Here is an 18,789-nt window from a genome sequence, read left to right as displayed (position 1 = left end):
GGAGGCATAAGCAAAGTAAGGTGTTAAGACAAAACTACTGCTCTACCACAGGACAAAATTAATGTAGGCCATGCCTCAGTCTCAGAACAAGCTTTCTGACATATTGGTGAACACCAACGAATGTAGAATAAGGAAGAATGGAAAAGATCAAAGGTCACTGTACCAACCAGATTGCAGTCCAAGAACAATCTGGGCATTAGGCTGCAAAGGTGAGAATAATAATGACACCAGCTTGGAAGGGATGTGACATCTGCGTGTGAGTACATGCCACTACCTGTTTGAGTTGGTTTTCTTTGGATATAAATTGGTGTGACTATGTTTATGATGCAGATTTAAAAAAAATATTTTTAGGGGAAACGTTAGTTTTCTGGTGTGTTGGTTTTTTTTTACCTCTCCCCACAAAGTACTAGATTGGCAGTATTTAAATAGGTCTTTATTTGGAACTGTAAGTCAGACTTGCTCACTTTTCAGAGTGACAGAAAAACTGCCAAAGTTTTCTCTTTGTCATTTAACTGAAGATTTTTCCAAGCAGTGATGGGTACAACGTGAAACATGAAGGCACTTCTGTCAGAGAGATTAAGAGCACTTAGGTTATATTTCCACAACTAAAAACATCTGGGTCCAGGCAGTCCTATTACCAGACAGAAAATGGTGATACATCAGGTAAGGGAAGGAGGGAGGGAAGAGGAGCCGAGAGATGAAGGCAAGTCTGGGATATAGAAGAAGGGTTTGGAATGTCTCTACAGGATACAATGTGATTGCTGAGGTCACCCTTCTTGGTAAGAGACTAAGCTGCTTTCTCAGCCTCTTCCAAGGACTAAATCTCTGACTGAAATGACATTATCATGGAATAAGGATTTCCAGAGAGGGACTTCACAGTCTAATTGCATCTGTGCCACTATAATGATTCAAGTAGTAAAAGTTTCTTGGGTAAATATAAGTACTGCTTTCCCTTTGGTTCTCTTTTGGGAACAGCATAAAGGAAAGAAATATCTTGGAATAGAGTCATCACTCATTGATGTAAAGATTGAAAATAACTATTTTCTTAAGCAAAAAGAGCTTGTATTTTAATGGTCCATCTGCCACAATGATGCTGCTCAGTGTCAGCTATTTGTCTGAGCGTGGTACTAACATGGAACCAAATCATGCTCACTTCCTAAACAACACAATTCCCAGCTGTAGGGATTGTAGAGATTCAATTGGCATCACTAGTTAAGCACAACTCTAGTGACGTTTTACTGGAGCAGTAGCAATGGTCTTATTTTTATATCTTAGCAACTCTTTGTGGTGGTTTAAGCCCAGCTGGCAGCTAAGCACCACGAAGCTGTGGGAGGGATCCCGCCCTGCCCGAGTAGAATGAGGCACAGAATCAAACTTAAAACTTATAGTTTAAGTACAGTTTAGTAATTGAAAACAAAGTAAAATATAGTAATGAAGTAAATAATAAGAATTCTAAAAAGGGAAAGAAAAGCAAGTGATGCACAAAACAATTGCTCACCCCATGCTCAGATGCCCTTCCTGAATCCAGATGGGCCTCACTTCCAGGTAGCTGAGAGTCATACTGGGCATGATGTCCTATGGTATGGAATATTCCTCTGGTCACTTCAGGTCAGCTGTCCTGGCTGTGCACCCTCCCAAGATTTTTTTTCCTTCTCAGTGGCAGAGGATGAGACACAATTAAAAAAGTCTTTGACTCAGGATAAACACGACTTAGCAAAACTCAGAATATCAGTTTTTATTCTGAATGCAAAACTCAGCACTGTCCCAGCTACTGATGAATTAAGTCCATCCCAGCCAAAACCAGGACACAACTCAGTACCTACTGAGCGCTGGAGTGACACATCTTAGTAATGAAATACAGATTTTTATCGCTATGCAGTATCTGGATTAATAATCCACTTAAGGATTTGCTCGAAGTGTGCTAGTTAATGAGTTCTGGAAGGCAGTGGTGCTGAACAGCTGATGCCACACCGTGTTTAGGGTGCAAAGCATCCTCGCAATTAACCTTCAGGCCTATTTCGTCCAGAGCTGCCCTGATGCAACTCTTAGTGCATGACAAAGCGAAAGCGGTAGAACGCACGCAGTCTCACCAAATGCCCCCACGTGTTAACCCTGACGGCGCCCCGGTTCCAGCGCCGCCAGGCCCTCACGGCTCGCGGCAGCTGCGGGGGCTGCCAGGCCGGCACAAGCTCTCACGCACGCACGGCACCGGCTCTGCACCTGCCCCGGGCCCGCCCGTGACAACGAGCGGATCCCGGGCCCCGAGCGGGGCCGGGCCCACCCCGCGCCCCCCGCGGCGCCTCAAGGGCGAGCGCGCGTCACTTCCGCCACGCACCCGCCTCCCCGCGCCAGCATCGCGAGACCCCGCCCCGCCTCGCGCGAGACTCGCTGGCTCACCCGGCCGCCTGGCCGAGTCCCTTCGGCAATTTCCGTCACCGCCAGACCCTACCAATCGGCCCAAGGAGCGCATCGATGAGCGAGGGCCCCCCGCGGGGTCCCTGCGGGCCCGAGCCCCGCGGTGCGGGCGTGGGGTCCGTGCGGCGGCCACTGTGGCGCGGGCGGGGTGGCGGGGCCCATGCTCGGGGCCGGTGCGGCTGGGCGGCATGCGGGGTTCGATTGATCAGGCCTGGGCATGGCGCCTCTCCTCCCCCCCGCCATGGCTCCCCGTGTCCCTGCTCCTCTCCTCTCAGTGAGCGAAAGTGGCCGCCGCCACCGTCCCAGCGCCCGCAGCCGCCGCCTCCTCCTCAGCACCAGCGCGGGCGCCATCTTGGCGAGGCAGGAGCCGGGAGCGCCCCGCGGCAGGAGACAGGCAACGCCAGCCCCGGCAACGCGGGGCGAGAGGCCGGGTGGAGCAAGCGGGGGAGCGAGCCCGGGAGACACCCCCAGCCCCCCGCCGCCGCTGCCGCCGCGTCGCCGCCGGGCCCGCTACCCAGGTGAGCCACCGCGGCCACTGCGCAAGGGCCCGCCGGGCCGGGGCTACTGGAGGCGGCAGTGGGGGCGCCGGCTGGGCAGGCCGCGGCTTCACCCCCCGCGCCGACCGGCGGCCGCAGAAGCCGGGCCTCTTCTTAAAGAGACAGGCCCCTTCCCCGCCCTGCCCGCCGGATGCGCCTCGCGGTACCGGCGGCCGTGAAACTGCCGTTCGTCCTCCCCCCCAGCCCCCGTTCGGAGCGGCGGCCGGGCCCCGCCAAGCGCGGTGGGGGGGGGGGGGGGGGAGGTCGGCGGGGGGGGGGGCGCCGTCGCGCACCTGCGGGCGCACGTGCGGGCGGCGGCGCGTGCGCGGGGTGCGGGCGGGGGGTGCGGGGGGGGGCGCGCGGCGAGGGCGGCGGCGCGGCCGGGCGGGAGCGCCGCGTCACCGGCGGGAGCGCGCGCCCGCCGCCGCCCGCGGGGGCGCGCCCGCGGGAACGCGCCCGCCTCCCCCCCGGTGCCGTCAGAGCGCGGCCTCCGCCCCGGGAGCCGCGGCGGGGCCGGGCCGCCCCTGTGCGTGAGGCCGCGTGGCGCGGCGCTGCCCGCACAGCCGCGGGGCGGGGGCCGGGGCGGCCCCAGCGCGCCCGGAATAGCCACCGGCACCTGCAGCAAGGGGCCGCCTGCCAGACTCGTGGCGTTGTTGATGGAAAGTGACTCCCGGGCGCCCACGAAACGTAGTTCGGTGCTGTGTTCGCGCTGGTGAATGCGCACTTGTCTAAAGCTGCCCTGTAAAGTCGGCTCCTGTTTGCGAACAGGTAGCCTAGTGCGATTTCTCTGTGTGACTCAGTACAATTTCTGTTCACGATTTATTGTTATACTTTCTTAACGCTCTTGCTGGTCTTCTGTGGAAGATTTTTCCCATCTGCGTTGTTGCAGATAATAATAAATTGCTTCAGGCTTTTTTCCCCTTTCCATGAAGAAAATAGTGCAAGTCAAGTTAGTTTTTTGCAGTAAAATGTATATAATTCAGATTTTAGTTTCCTCTCGTACAAACAAATCTACTGCATGGATTTGTACAGCACATCTGATATGCCTGTATGTATGTGACCAACAAAATTTTTAACTTCCAAGAATCGTTTGTGTTGTCACTCCTTTAGTGAGTATGTATGAGAGTGTCGTGGCACCGAGAGGTTGGTAAGATAGTGAGGAGAAAGAGCAAGAAACAGAACTGTAGTTTGAACCTTTTCTAGGGCTAAGGGATATTGCCTGTAGTTCTTCTCTTGTGTATGTCTCACATGTATATTGTTGAAATTGCTGAAAATACTGCCTCCAAATTTGTGATGGCTCAAATGAGCAAATTTTGTTCCATTTGGGTATAACTCAATAAGCTGTAAATTCTGTAATAAGCATGCTCTTTGACAGGCTAGACTACATGCTAGAGATTGGTTTAGATGGAAAGTCCTCTTAGGGCTTTTTTTGAACATAGTTCCCTTTTCGTGGTCTGGGGTGGAGGGAGTAAAAACCGAACAAAACTGAAAATATCCATGCAGTTGTTATTTTGTGTGCACAGAATGGCAAAGTGTGAGGGTAACTTGGTGCTGCTGTGTAGAGCAGAGAGTATAAATACATTGTCAGAGGTCTCCATAAATAATAAATAAATAAATATTAACTGCTCTCTTGGGACAAGAGTTGCTCTAATTGAACAATTAAATAGTTAGGTTTGTTTTTCTGCTAGTTTAAATTTGGAAGCAGAGCTCTGGCGCGCCAACTTTTGTGTTCAGTACTTTTGAAGGTATTCTGCTGTTTACTCCATATATGCTTCTGATACTGCTGCATAGTTTTTCTTTTAAATAATAAATTAGGCCCTATCTGTAACTGGGGTTTTTTGGGAATTGGAAAATCCAGAGCCAGTGCCTCACTGGCTCTTCTCTGTATATAAAAGTGATTAAAAGGTGGAATACAGATCACTGAAATGCTGTCTCATTCTTTGGAAAACAATATGAAACCTTACCACAAAAGCAGAACATTGAAGTAAAGCATCTAGTTTACCTAGATTTCTTTATTCAGAAAAGCAATTTAAATGGGTTTTTTAAATTTCAAACTCAAATGGTGTGAATTCAGAGTTCACTTATATATGCATTAATTTTATTTGCTCAGTTTTAGGTTAGTGGAGGGCTTTAGGTTTGTATGAAATAGCATATTTGCTTTTTGAGAAACCATACTGTCTTGCAAATCCCAGTTATATTTAAGACACTGCCATAAAAATACCCCATATGGCAATTGTGTTTTGCTTTAAAACGTGGTCTATAGCTTTGGAAAATTGTTGTTAGTGTAACTATACATTTACCAAAGCAAGCTAAAATGTGAGTGGGGAAAGGAGAGGATGTAGTTCTTCTTCAAGCAAAATAGGTCTTGAAGTTTTTTATCCCACCACAATTTTCTCTATTGGAGATAATATCTGTATAAAGAAGTCTGACAAAAGTATGCCCAGCTGCTATTACTGTGCTAGTCTATGTTTTCCACACAGACCTTGACTGAGTGAATCTTCTGTTTGAATATATGTATATTTGTGTCAGGATTTATTCTGGAGGTACTACTACTGGAAAATCTCACAGCATTAAGTATTCTGCTGCTCCAATAAGACCTGTATGTCTCAATTCTAAATTTCTTCAAGAGGAAAAGTATTTTAGAGGTTTGCCTAAGTTTAGAAAATCTGTCTTAATAAGTTGGTGTCAAATTGCAAAGCATGAAATATCTATGTGTGGGGAAAACTCAGAAAACTGCTAAAATTGCAAGGCAACTAAGGTGGCATAGAAGATTGTATTTTTGCCCAGTTTTTAATCCTGCTATGAATAAAACCTTCAATGCAATAAATAAATGAGGAATACCTACTTTGTGTGATTTCAGGTTTTTGTCCACATGGGTGTTTTGTCTGTGTGCTTACAGTGATGGGGTGGAGTAGAGAAAAGAAGCTACTTCTGTGGGCTGAAGTACTGGAACAAGTGTTAGTGCTCACCTGCCAGCTGGTCACACTTTGTATACATGCACTTGGTGTGTGGCTGGTGAGACTGAATTGCTTTTACCTCCCTGGTTTGCCTTGCTAAGAAGAGGTACTGTGCATCAGCTGCAATCCAGTGCCTTTTACTTGCATGGCTGCTTGTGTTGGTGTGTGTGCCCTCAGCAGGAGTGGCTGTCATTATTTACTGTGGTGTTGATGTTAGTCATAAAGAGCAGAAAAACTAATCCTCTGGACCTTATCAGAAGTGTAGAGGTGGCAGCAGCTGAAGGGAAAAACCACAAGAAACTCATGGATGAAAAAGTACAGCTTTAAACAGCTCTGCAAAGCAAAGCCCATCCAGCTTGCAGTTAGGCACAAGAACCAGATTTTGCACTTAGCACTTCTGGGGGTCCTGCTTGATACCAGTAAGAAAAACTTGCTGGATGTCCATTCAGAAATACTCAGTGGATGTTTGTTTAAGTTGGGAGAATGTACTTTTAAAGCTAAGTTGCTTCAGGAGACCATGATTTTGCTGTTTGGTTGGTGCAGGTCAGTGGGCATAAAATTGAGAAACCTCGTTATAAAACCTAACTGCTCTCAGGAGATGTCCTTGGAGGATTCTTCTCCAGTGCAGGGTGTTTACTTACTGACTGGATGCTATAAATGGGCAGGCTTGAGAAAACGAGAGTGAGGAAAGAAATCCCACACCTACATTAACATTGAACTGAGCAATGTGATTTAAATCAGGTTAAGGCTCTTTCAGAACTGAACTTAGATATTAAAATAATACAATTATTATGAAGATTATTTGCATGAAGTTATTACATTCCTATTTTAACTGATATTTTAACTGTACTTTTAATAATTTAATGGTCCATATGATACAATTAAATGGCCTACATGTGAACTTCTGATTAAGAATGCTAGAAGATTCAAAGTGCCAGCCTGGCAGTTCAGAAGCTATTTATTTCTGAATGCTGGTTTTCTAAACTATTTGAACTTTGGGTGAGAGGAAGGGAGAAAGCAAATAGCTATTGAATTTGATACTGAAACTTAACATGAAATTGGTATATATCGGTAAGAAAGTCATGATGGCACAGAGATTACTCTGCAGCTTCTGCTCATTTTGCCCCTGTAACATGAGTATTTCCCTAAAGTTACCATTGATAACTAAATCTTTTTGAAAACCTGTTTTGTCCTGAGTAGGCAAAAGGATAGATTTGTTTGAAAAATGTCAAAGAAAGGTGGAATGAATGTCATCACCATGTAAATCCACTGAAGCAGTATGTGGGTGATGTCGTGAACAGTTGCATAGAGTAGTGGATCAGGCTGTGTGCCTTTGGTTTATTTGTTCCTATCCTTAGGAATACCTTACCCTTATCATAGGGAAAAGTGATGCTAAGTTCTGCTGGAAATGAGTATTTGGTGACAGAGATCAGTCATTCAATTGCTGTCAGGTATGGGAAGACATAATATGGAGAAAGCCTCAGTCTAAAAATAATTTTTATCACAGAGCTGTTACTTTGTCTAACAAATTCCTGGTGTATTATTGGTTATTCTCTGTGAGCAAGGATGTTAACTCAAGACAGTATTAAATAAGAAATAATACAATTTCCTCTTGTTCAAACACAGCCATTAGTCTTAAGAAGAGAATCACTTATCATAGTTTATTGTAACTTTGAAATTCTGAATCTATTCTGTAATTTTGGAGGATAAAAGGTGTAGAGAAGGTTAGATGCTGGCTTTTGGATCTCTATATGTGAAGAGAGAGCAACTTGAAGATTAGATACTCAATCTGTATCAATCTGTACTTACGTAAGCATAAAACAATTTAGTCACTGATTTAAAAGTTAAACAAATATAAAATGTCTTTCAATAACTTAATGTGAAGTTTGCTTTGGGTTTTGTAATATTTTTAAGAAGTCATAGAAACCAGAAGAATCCTTCAGAAGAAGAATTAATCTGAGTCTGACTGGTTTTAATTTGAGCAGTCTGTTCTAGTGAGAGTCGTCCCTGCCTATGGCCTTAGATGTTCTCTAAGGGCCATTCCAACCTAAACCATTCTTTGATTTTTTTGTCCTCCACCAGAAGTAAAAACTTGATATTTATTGATTTGTTTGTTTGTAAGTATTTAAGATCTTGACAGCACTTTCATTTGCACAGTAACAACTCTGATTTTGGAAATCACGTACTTTTCTCACTATTATTATAACAATGATAGTATCTTTTATAAAAAATCATTGTGAAATTTGAGTTGACAGAGCTACTATTATAACAGTTGTTATGACATCCTTTGTAGTTGAAAGAAGAGAAAACTGCAGTTGACAGAAATAAAGTGTTTTGATACCTTTGTTTCTATAGTGTGTAGTATACAAATATTGCAGGGGGTTGCATTTAGCTTTATGAAGAATCTTAAATGCAGAGAAAAAAATAAAATCAGGTGGACAGCTTTTACTAATTGAAAAACATAATGCTAGAATACGTTCTAAATTTGTAATTATTGAAAATATGTTTCAAATTGGTTTTTATGTGTTATTTTTCTTTGATAAAATAACACTTCAGAATGAAAGGGTTTTTGTTCAAGTATTTATACGTTGTTTGCCAGCAGGTAACAGCTATATTTTGAATGCTAAAAGAGTAGCATTGCTTTAAGGTAAAGGAGAAATATTACAGTTATTCAGTAGACTACAGCTGTGAACTGAATGGTGAAAACGACAGAGGAACAATATTTTTAGTAATTCTTCCTTTCTGGAGTCAGTTATTTTATATATACATATATACCCTCTGTTCACTGTGAAACATGTTATCTTTAATAGTGATGAAATCTTACTTTACATACTTGAGCACTGTCTTAATAATACTTTGAATTTCTATGTCGCCACTTGAACTATTATACTAGGTTGAAACAGTGCTTGTTCCTATCAAACAGCAACCACAGAATCATAAACCAGAAAACTAGGAATCTAGTTTTTGGCTGTGGTAGTACTGTGGTGGAAAGTTGAGTGGCAATTTCTGTTTACTGTACCTAATAACTGCAACCTAAGCTTTTGCCCAGAATTGCCTTGGTTGATCTGTGTCCTCCCCGGGTTTGTTCCTTGCAGAGGAGTTGTGGTGCTGATGGCCGTTGTTTCCTTTGCAGCTGCGTGTTCAGAGGCACCTGTGCATGAGGAGAAGTTTGTTCTATGGCCTCAGAGCAGAGTGCCAGGGAGGATGGCAGCTGCTCAGAGCTGGCAAAACCCCTTTATCTGCAATACCTGGAAAAAGCTCTGCAACTGGATCAGTTCCTGCGACAGACATCTGCCATCTTTAACAGGAGTATATCCAGGTACCAAAAGCTTTTTTACTATCCCTTGGGAGGGTCAAGGAAAGACAGGCATTTTTATTATATTGTTCCCAGCCAAGACTGTATTAAGAATTTATCAGTGAACTGTTTATTAGAAACTTTAGCTTCAATGGAAGGGAGGTCACTTAGGTTGTTCAGTGTAGAGGAAAGGAAATCTAAAAAGTACTATTAAACTTAATAATAATAAATCTAGCATTGGCTTTGAGTTCTGAAACAAATCCTTTCTGATTTCTTCTCTCTGGTGACCACTGACAGGACCTGAGGGAATGGCATGAAGTTTTGTTAGGGGAGATTTAGGTGGGATATTAGGGAAAGATTGTCTATCCACAGGATGGTTGGGCATTGGAACAGGCTCCTCAGGGAAGTGGTGACAGCACCAGCCTGACAGAGTTCAAGAAACATTTGGACAACACTCTCAGGCATATGGTGTGATTCTTGGGGACTGTTCTGTGCAGGGCCAGGAGTTGGGCTTAAAGATTTTTGTTACTCCCTTCCAACTCGAGATAGTCTATTATTGTATGAAAGATTTTGAACTGTTCTTCTCGCAGTTCATGGTGATAGTACAGTGTGTTACCAGCTTGTGTATGAATTAGTACCATGTTTTAAAGCTCTTTTTTGTAGTTAAGTGGCCAAAACTTTCTTTGTCTGCAAAAAATAGGGTGAGGAAGCTCTAAGTAGATTTTCAGGGATGCTTAGAGCCTTTAGTCATAAAGAAAATGGAAAGACTGTTAGATGCAAAATTTGTGTAAGTTGTAGTAATGAGGCATCAACAGTGTGTGTTTCTGTCCCAAAAATATTACATTTTAATTTCATCAGTGTTTTGGAATTGTAGGGTTGTAGGGAATGGGCAACACATAATAGATGTATTTACAAGCATGTAGTAAGACCCAGAACAAGATTAGAGAAGGTATATCTACATTTCTCACATGTCCCAATGGGTGTGACAATGTTGTGCTTCAGTTTGACTTGCATAGTTTGTACTTCTAGAACTAGATACCTAGTTAAAGACTAGAGGTGAGGTTGATAGCATACCCAGGCTGATCCCATGGTTAACTATTGCTAAGGGGTTAATGGGAAATTATTAACAGCAGTATTTCTAATGTGTAAAATTACAACTGAAGCTGTTTCAATTCTCAAATCTTTAGACAAATGCCCATATGTAAGAAAGCTGACTGGACATATCTTTTGAATATTTTCCTGTCATTATCACTGTATTATGGATCTTCTTGCAGTGATGAAAGTGAAGATGGATTGGATGACAATCCTTTGCTGCCTCAGCCTGGGGATTCCCTGATGCAAGTTAAGGAAGAGCCTCCAGACTCCTTCCTTGGAGAGTCTTCTGGAGCAGGAAATTCTGGAATGCTGAACACACATTCCCTGAATGGAGTACTCCAGCCAGGTAGGCATGTACTAGGTTGGATCTCTGTTTTCTTTGGGTTAGTCTGTAAAAGTATTATTTCTTAAGAACTTTGTTTTTTATTTTTTCTCTAAACAGAACCAAAGTCTGAAAAAGGGAGCTTGTATAATTTTTCCAAACTGAAGAAAAGCAGAAAGTGGCTGAAGGTAAGAATATTGGCAAGAAATGCAGCTATTGTGGAGTCTTTGAGCAGGGTTACCCACCTAGCCATTCTCAGTCTCTTGCAGACAAGTTGGGTGGGAATGTTAATCAGCTGGAGGGCAGAAATGCTCTGCAGAGGGATCTGGACAGGCTGGATCATGGGCCAAGGCCAATTATCCCATGCAGCACTACAGGCTGGGGGAAGAGTGGTTGGAAAGCTGCCCAGCAGAAAAGGACCTGGGGTGCTGGTCAACTGTAGCTGAGCATGATCCAGTGTGTGTCCAGGTGGCCAAGGCCAGTGGCATCCTGGCCTGTATCAGCAGTAGTGTGGCCAGCAGGACCAGAGCAGTGATTTTCTTCCTGTACTTGGGGTCCTAGTGAGACCACTCCTCAAACCTGTGTCCAGTTTGGTCTTTTCACTATGAGAAAGACATTGAGGTGCTGGGGCATGTCCAGAGAAGGGCAATGAAACTGGGGAAGGCTCTGGAGCACAAATCTTAGGAGCAGCTGAGGAAGCTGGGGGTATTAAGCTAGAGAAAAAGAGGTTTGGGGGGACTTTATTGCTCTCTACAGCTCCCTGAAGGGAGATTGCAGTGAGGTGAGGATGAGTCTTTTTTCCCAAGTAACAAGCAATAGAGCAAGAGAAATGGCCTGAAGTTGTGCCAGGGGAGGTTTAGATTGTATATTAGTAAAGTTTTTTTCACTGGGAAGGATGGTGATGCATTACAACAGGCTGCCCAGGGAAGTGTTGGAATCACCATCTCTGGAGGTGTCCAAAAGGCATGGGCATGTGGCACACGGGAATGCAGTTGAGTGGTGGACTTGGCAGTTAGTTAACATTCAGAATCTGAATTTTAGTACACTGTCCAAATTAAACTGAGCTACTATAAAATGTATTAAACTGAGATTTGGTACTCAGCTGTAAAGTTGTTTTTAAGTTGAACTCAGTACAAGGTCTCAGTGAGGATGGCAGAAGAAAGCAGAATGGTGGCTTTATGCCGCCTTTGCATTTTTACTGTATTGTAGCCATCTCAAGTTAGCAAAAACATGTTGCCAGTTGGTTGAACAAAAGCCAAACTTGCAGAAACTGATGCAGGTAGAAGTGGTAGAATAGCAGGACAAACTACAAATGGGGTAGGGAAGCACCTACAAACCACACATTGCAAAATACCCCAGCTGTTATCCTGGCTTTTCTCACTGCTGCTTTTCTGAGACTACATGCAGATAAAGTAGACTAAAATTATCTAACTACCACAAACTAACAGAAAACTACTTTCCTCCAAATCAGAGTATATGTATTGAATTCACTGCTACACAGGTATGCTCCTAAGAAAACTGATTTTCTATGAGGCATTTTAGATGGACACTTTGTAAGTGCTAAGTATCATTGTTGGGCCAGACCCACACCCCTTTATTAGGTAAAGGCTCAAGAGTGCTTTGCATAAATAAATAATTCAGCACAGGGACTTGGGATTATTAAATTGGTTCCATTTGTTCTTGTTAGAGTATCCTTCTGAGTGATGATTCCAGTGACACAGATTCACCAAGTGATGAGGATGGAGACGAGGAAGAATTTTCTCTTTCAAGGGAGGAACTTCATGATATGCTGCGATTACACAAGTATAAGAAATTGCATCAAAGTAAATATAGCAAAGACAAAGAGGTAAATACTCTGAATTTTTACATTTCCTTGACTTTGATTCTTTCCTTTAACAGCTTTATTTTAACTCCTCTCATGTTTTTATCAAAATTCATAATTTTGTGGACTGGGTAAAAGATTATTTAATCAATTACCTACATAGAATGAAAGATGCTGTGAATCTGTCAGTAATGTAAGTAACTAATACTGGCACATATTACATAAAGCTTCCACAGTGCTCTGTCCCAGTCACTAGAGCAAATAATGTGTGCTAGAATGCAGGATTTGGATGATATATATGCACTGTATATGGAAATGGAGATGCTGTGAGTTAAATTCTAATACAGGTAGTAGCTGCTATTTGAGTGCATTTATATCATCACCGAATTGATGAATAGTAAGGTGATGTTTACAATCTTGAAAGGGAGTGCCTAGTTTACTACCTTGTCATTTTCTGTCATGATTTGAGGTTTTACTTGGCTCTTTTTCTTTCTTTTTACCTTTTTTTTGTTTTAGATTTTCTTTTGATATTCTCTTTCTTTTCCTTAGAAAAAAATAGTCTGCTGCAATTTTGTGTTTTTCTTAATGTTAAACAAAATTCTATGGCTTAACAAATTCTGTGGCTTTTTTTATTCTAATAATATATTCAAATTATAAGGGCTTTTGCAGAAATGTTCACTGCTGATTTGAATTGCAGCAAAAAGTCTTAGATAAAGGTGGTTATCCTATTCTGTTATCTGAGAATGTGTCTGAAGTTAAAATTTGTCTTTCTGTTTTATATTCTTTTTTAATTTCTCCTGAAGAGTGAAGAAATATTTTCCCACACAAGTCTTTGCTTCTCTCTACTTCTTTCCTTTACTTGGGAAGCACTGAACCAATATTGTGTTAACTTCCTGAAGTACTGCATAGCAATATTTGTATACACCACATTTTTACACAGACCATAATTTTGTTAGATTTTACATAAATACTTATTTCCAGAGTTGTAAGAAATAATACCCAGTGAAAGTAACCAGTGAGTGTATTGTCAGATCAGCAGTTATGGAGGGAGGGGAACATACATCAGAAAAGTTTGTTTGTACTCATGATCTCACTTTTCAAAAATCTTCTATTTACTTAAAAGTAGGCTTAGGCTTTAAATAGTTAATTTCTGAGTGGTATTGCCTTTAGTTTGACTGTTTATGTGTAATCTGTGTGGTGTTCTTCAGTACTTCATTTGAGTAATGCTGGGAATATAATGGCATTTTTCATCATTTAGGGGAAAAAATGCTGAGGCAGCTATATTTTTACTTGACAATCTGAATGTTTAAGTTGTTTTTCCTTGTGGAAGTCTTTTAAATACCTTTTCTTTAAACCCATCCTTTTACATCCTTTGGAGCGATAAAGTAGAACATGTATGTAATTTGGGAATGCAAGCAAAACAATAATTGGACCTTTTCATGTAATGTGATGTTTTGCTGGGCAGCACCTGCATGGAGAAGACAGCAGTATGTTTTGAAAGTGCAGCCTTCACTGCCTGCTCTTCCCTCTTAACCAGGTGGGCTCAGTTCCCAGTGCAGAAGTTGGGAGCCCCCCTGGGAGCAGTGGTTTCACTTTAGACACTCATATAGTTGATAACAAATGCAAAGTATGGAGAAGTGCCTGCTTCCTGGTGACTTCTTTATGTTGAGCATCTGAGCTTGTTAGGGGCTGTCTCTGTTACCTGCTGACTTTGACCCTTCAGTTGCAGCAGTACCAGTACTACAGCACGGGGCTGCTCTCCACCTACGACCCCTACTACGAGCAGCAGCGCCACCTGCTAGGGCCCAAGAAAAAGAAGTTTAAAGAAGAGAAAAAAATAAAAGGTAAAGTCACTAACTTTATGCTTTTAAATGACTGCTGTGGTTTAACTTCTTTCCTACTGTGCTTCCTTTGATTAAACATAAATGTTCAAAACTTGCGAGTTTTTCAGGGAGATACCAAGTTCTGACAAAGAAAAATGTCTTCAGAAGACATTGTGCTTTATCATCTGGCTTCTAGAAAGCTAGGGTGGAAAAAAGGTGTGTGACTGGAGAGTTCATGGCTTAAGATTTTATTTGTGGACCTTATTCAGTGGTTTGGAATCCATAAACATTGTTTCATATTATGGTCATTTACTCAAGAGTGTTTTGAAAACATGATAGGTCCTTGAAAAGTGTAAGAACTTACCCAGTACCTGCTGCAGTTATTCCTGAATATGTAGTTTTAGTGATCAGGAAGTTACAGGGAGTGAGAGTGTTTTCTGGAAAATAGAGGGAACTCAGAGTTGATGTTTGATGTCAATTAGAATAGAATTATATCTCTGACGTAATGGCTGGAGTTTCTGAGATGCACATTTGCCAGGAAGTGGAATTTCCTTTCTTGGTTGGGCTGGCAGTGCTTGTAAATCTGTAAAGAAGCAGAGAAGGCTATGAACTGTCAGTGTAAGGTGAACTCCCTTAGTGTAAGTACTTAAGTTTGAGCTGTGTTTTAAAGGGGTTATTTCAGGCTGTCTTCCTTTCTTTTTGCAAGTTCCTTTAGCTGTGGTGGTTTTTTCTCCACTAATCTTTCGGCATCCATAATTTTGCATATTAACAGTGAACATTTTTAGTATCTGATAACAGTTATCTGTTTCCTCTGAAAGCTGGTATGACATGACAACATGCCAGTCTCTTTCATGCAATCTTCTCAGTGCTGAGAAGTTTGCTTTGAGACTTAATTGTACCAAATGATAATGTTGTCACATTTGAATGTCTTACCTTTTGTATCTTTAAGTAGAATTTTGCTGCAAAGCAAGAAACATTACATGGAGTCCTAGACATTTTAACTCTAAAGGCATGTTTCCTGAGTGGAAATAATTGCATTTCACCCCTCTGTTAAACAGGAAAATGTTTCCATTGTAAAGTAATGAAGAACTATCTAATAGTATAAATTAATTGTACCAGAATTGACAAACGTGGATTTGACTTTTTTGTTGCTTCCACATATAAATTGACTAGGAGAATTTACTCAGGAAAGGTGCCTATTTAAATGTGCCCCGAAAATAGAAGTGGTTTTTTAATGATTGTTATTGCCATACAGGCAAGTTGAAAAAAGTAAAGAAAAAGAGGAGACGGGATGAAGAGCTCTCTTCAGAGGAATCACCACGACGCCACCATCACCAGACCAAAGTGTTTGCCAAGTTTTCCCATGATACACCACCACCTGGGTCCAAGAAAAAGCATATGTCTATTGAGCAGCTTAATGCACGTCGGCGGAAAGTGTGGCTTAGTATTGTTAAGAAGGAGTTGCCAAAGGTGAGCTTGGCTAATGGCAGTAGATCAGTGATGATACAAGATAGTGAAATAGAAAATTTACTTAGTGGGGACTTGACACTTGAAAAACAGAGTAAATAAAGTAAGACCTGATTTTTCTGGTGGTCATTAATGGCATAACTGGAATTCTGTCATCCATAAGCAACGTGTAGTTGAAATATCACCTAGATGGATCATGCAATTCTTTACCATGGTTATTCAGTCCTCAGCAAGGAAAAGTGCAGTAAGCTCTAGCATGTACTCACACTGATCTACAGTATTGAGCAAACCAGTATCTAGGTTTACAATAAAGTTCAGAAAAAGGGTGTTTCAGTCTTGTTTTTCAAACCTTACCTCTACAGACTAGGGAGAAGTGTTTGTGTCATTTACAGGACAAGCTTCAGGTACATTTGAAACAGAAGGCTGGGTTCACTGTTGATAGTTTTCTGAGATGGTCAGAGTGGACCTGCTTTTTGAAGTTTACAGTTAACAGACTTTGAATTCTAGGAAAATACGACAAGTCATGACTGTAGCATCCTTTATGAACTTAAAAGCCAGACACAGGAAATGTGCAGTGAGAGAGACCATATTTTATCAAAAGATTCATTTTGATCATGCGAAGAACATGGGAGCTACATAAACTCTAAACATCTTTGGGAAACAGTGGAAAATACTCTTTACCTCAGTGATAAAAATGGAATAGGAGAACCCTGCTTTGCAACAGAAGTAATTAAAGAAACAATTGTGAAAAAGGAGGTATTTTGCATGCTTCCTTAAGGATTTAGAATATGTTTATGTATGCCTTCATTAATTTAAAGATGAAAAGTTGTTTCAGTCAAAATGAAGGGTACTTGCAGTACCTATTCTCAATTATACAGTAGTGTGCATGACTGAAGTTGGCACATGTACCTGCTGAAAACTAGATAGTGATTTTTTTAAAAATACTGTGAAGGCATTACCTTATAACTAATTTACAGGTTGTGTTCTTTTACAGGCATACAAACAGAAAGCTTCTGCCCGTAACCTCTTCCTAACCAACAGCAAAAAGGTAGGTGGTGTTTAATTTCTTACTGTTCATTGTACTGGATATAATAAGCAAACTGTAACCTCTTTATGTTTGTTCTGTGTTTTAAAATTCTGACAATACTAGCAGGGCAGTATAGGAGAAAGCACTTATACAAGTAATTGTGATTTATTAGAAAGCTTTTCATTTTTTGTTGTGTCGTTTTGTTTTGTTTCATAAGAAACAGATGAAACAGACAACATGAGTTCCTTTCATAAGATCTTCCTGGCTTTTGAAAGATTTAGTTTGTACATTTTAAGTTTATTGATCTTTGGTACATTCATGGCTTTGGTGCACTTCAACTTTTGAGTTGCCCATATATCCACTACTTAAAACTTGCTGGTATTAATCATGCTGGTTGAAATCAAAGAGGCTCTTGGAATATTAAGTGCTTTAATTTAGATAAATATGTAGAGGACCTGAGATTAAAAATAGAGCAGTTTTCAGCTTAAGTGATTGCAAAAGCAATCCACCTTCTCATCAGTCTTCTCTAAGAATTGGCATTGTTTCTACCTAGAGAACTTTGCTTACAAACACTGGGTTACAGCTTTCTGAGCACTTTTCAAGAGTTATGCTCAAGTGTCTGGTTCATTTATATGGCTAATGATGAAAAGGTAATCAAGTACTGAAAATTGTTAGAGACAAGGTGTTGCAGGTAATTTTGTATTCTGTATATACATTATCAAGAAAGAGAGCATTTTCCATGTAAGGGATGCAGAAAATGGAACTTGCTTGTGTTTGTTTAAGAAACTTGGCTGTAGGATTACAGGTTTTAAAGTTCCCCTTTTTTATGCCTTATTTTGTTTTATCATTTGAAATCTGTATGTTAAAATTGTTGATGTGCAGATTGTAGTGGAAGAAAGCACACACACACAAAAAACCCAGCAATTTTGATTGCTGTGACAATGACATCAATTCATTTATACAAAAAAATTATGTTGTCTTATGCTTCCTCGTGAAATAGTAGCAAAACTGTAGAATGCTCCCTCACTTTTCTGTGTATTAATGTGAACAGGATTGTTTTCTATCAATACTGCTATTGCAGTATTCTTAAGTATATTCTTGCTGAAAAGGGAGAAAATTACCCCAGAAAAGTGTCAAGTAAGTGAGTTAGAGTAGGCAAACCTTGAATTTTGTTCTTCTGAGTCCCTTTTAAGGACCTACACATCAGATCAGTCTTTTAAGTATTATGTTGTGCTGAAACTCTTCAGATTTTGTATTCTCCACTATCTCAGAATTTTTTTGGAAGATTGCATTATCTCATGTCATTTCAGAAACATTGCTGCTGAGTAAAGTATTGCAGTTTTTCTCTTCTGAAGTATCAGACTTGGTATAATTAAATCTGATATTGTTTATGCTAGCTTTCCTTACCATCTGCCCATTTTACCACTGTTCCTAAATCTTATCTCCCTCTAGCTTGCCCACCAGTGCATGAGGGAGGTACGTAGAGCTGCTATCCAAGCACAGAAAAACTGTAAGGAGACTCTACCACGAGCACGTCGCCTCACCAAGGAGATGCTTCTCTATTGGAAAAAGTATGAAAAGGTGGAAAAAGAGCATCGGAAACGAGCTGAGAAGGAGGCTCTGGAGCAACGCAAGCTGGATGAGGAGATGAGAGAGGTAGAGCCAGATCAAAGATTGCTGATATTTAATCTGCTGAGGAGACACAGAAGTGATTGGATAATTAGGGTTTCTAAATCCAAGCCATGAAATTCGGTTATTTGTTCTGTGTCAGCGCTATTCCACATATTTCTTCTGATATCTTATTTTTATTTACATAATTATTCTAATGTTAGCAAGAGGTGATTAAAAAAGCCCTTCAAACTGCTTGAATTCTTTATAATTGAGTGAAATTGAGGAAGCAATTAGAGAAGCAGTGCATGTTTCACAGACATACACAGCTCATTGTTGGTAAGGGCCAATGTTTTGTGATGGTTTGTGCATCTTTCTGGGTCCAGAAGTGAAGACACTTTTGTTGACATTGAATTCTTCTT

General features: G+C 41.4%; 1 protein-coding gene and 1 long non-coding RNA gene across 3 annotated transcripts in view; one reads left to right on the top strand and one right to left on the bottom strand.

Moving 5' to 3' along the window:
• Positions 1 to 1,382: 1,382 nt before the first annotated feature.
• On the bottom strand, positions 1,383 to 2,209 carry LOC306803289. Its single transcript, XR_013774595.1, has 2 exons — positions 2,091 to 2,209; positions 1,383 to 1,649 (listed from the first exon to the last, which is right to left on the bottom strand). It is a non-coding gene; the product is annotated as an uncharacterized lncRNA (long non-coding RNA).
• A 428-nt stretch (positions 2,210 to 2,637) lies between these two features.
• Positions 2,638 to 18,789, top strand: part of INO80 (INO80 complex ATPase subunit) — a 61,858-nt gene continuing 45,706 nt past the window's right edge. The window contains exons 1-9 of one of the 2 annotated variants that reach the window (XM_079308500.1): positions 2,638 to 2,933; positions 9,042 to 9,227; positions 10,478 to 10,644; positions 10,741 to 10,808; positions 12,308 to 12,466; positions 14,166 to 14,286; positions 15,521 to 15,735; positions 16,727 to 16,780; positions 18,212 to 18,415. In XM_079308500.1, the coding sequence (XP_079164626.1) occupies positions 9,085 to 9,227; positions 10,478 to 10,644; positions 10,741 to 10,808; positions 12,308 to 12,466; positions 14,166 to 14,286; positions 15,521 to 15,735; positions 16,727 to 16,780; positions 18,212 to 18,415 (1,131 nt within the window). In that variant the 5' untranslated portion in view covers positions 2,638 to 2,933; positions 9,042 to 9,084. Of the gene's footprint in view, positions 2,934 to 3,305; positions 3,720 to 9,041; positions 9,228 to 10,477; positions 10,645 to 10,740; positions 10,809 to 12,307; positions 12,467 to 14,165; positions 14,287 to 15,520; positions 15,736 to 16,726; positions 16,781 to 18,211; positions 18,416 to 18,789 lie in introns of those variants that run through there. The other variant, XM_079308501.1, reaches the window with a different exon arrangement.

Source organism: Erithacus rubecula, assembly GCF_903797595.1.
Source record: "Erithacus rubecula genome assembly, chromosome: 6".
Lineage (NCBI taxonomy): Eukaryota > Metazoa > Chordata > Aves > Passeriformes > Muscicapidae > Erithacus > Erithacus rubecula.
Note: the sequence above shows the minus strand (reverse complement) of the source record. Positions and strands in the feature narration are given on the sequence as shown.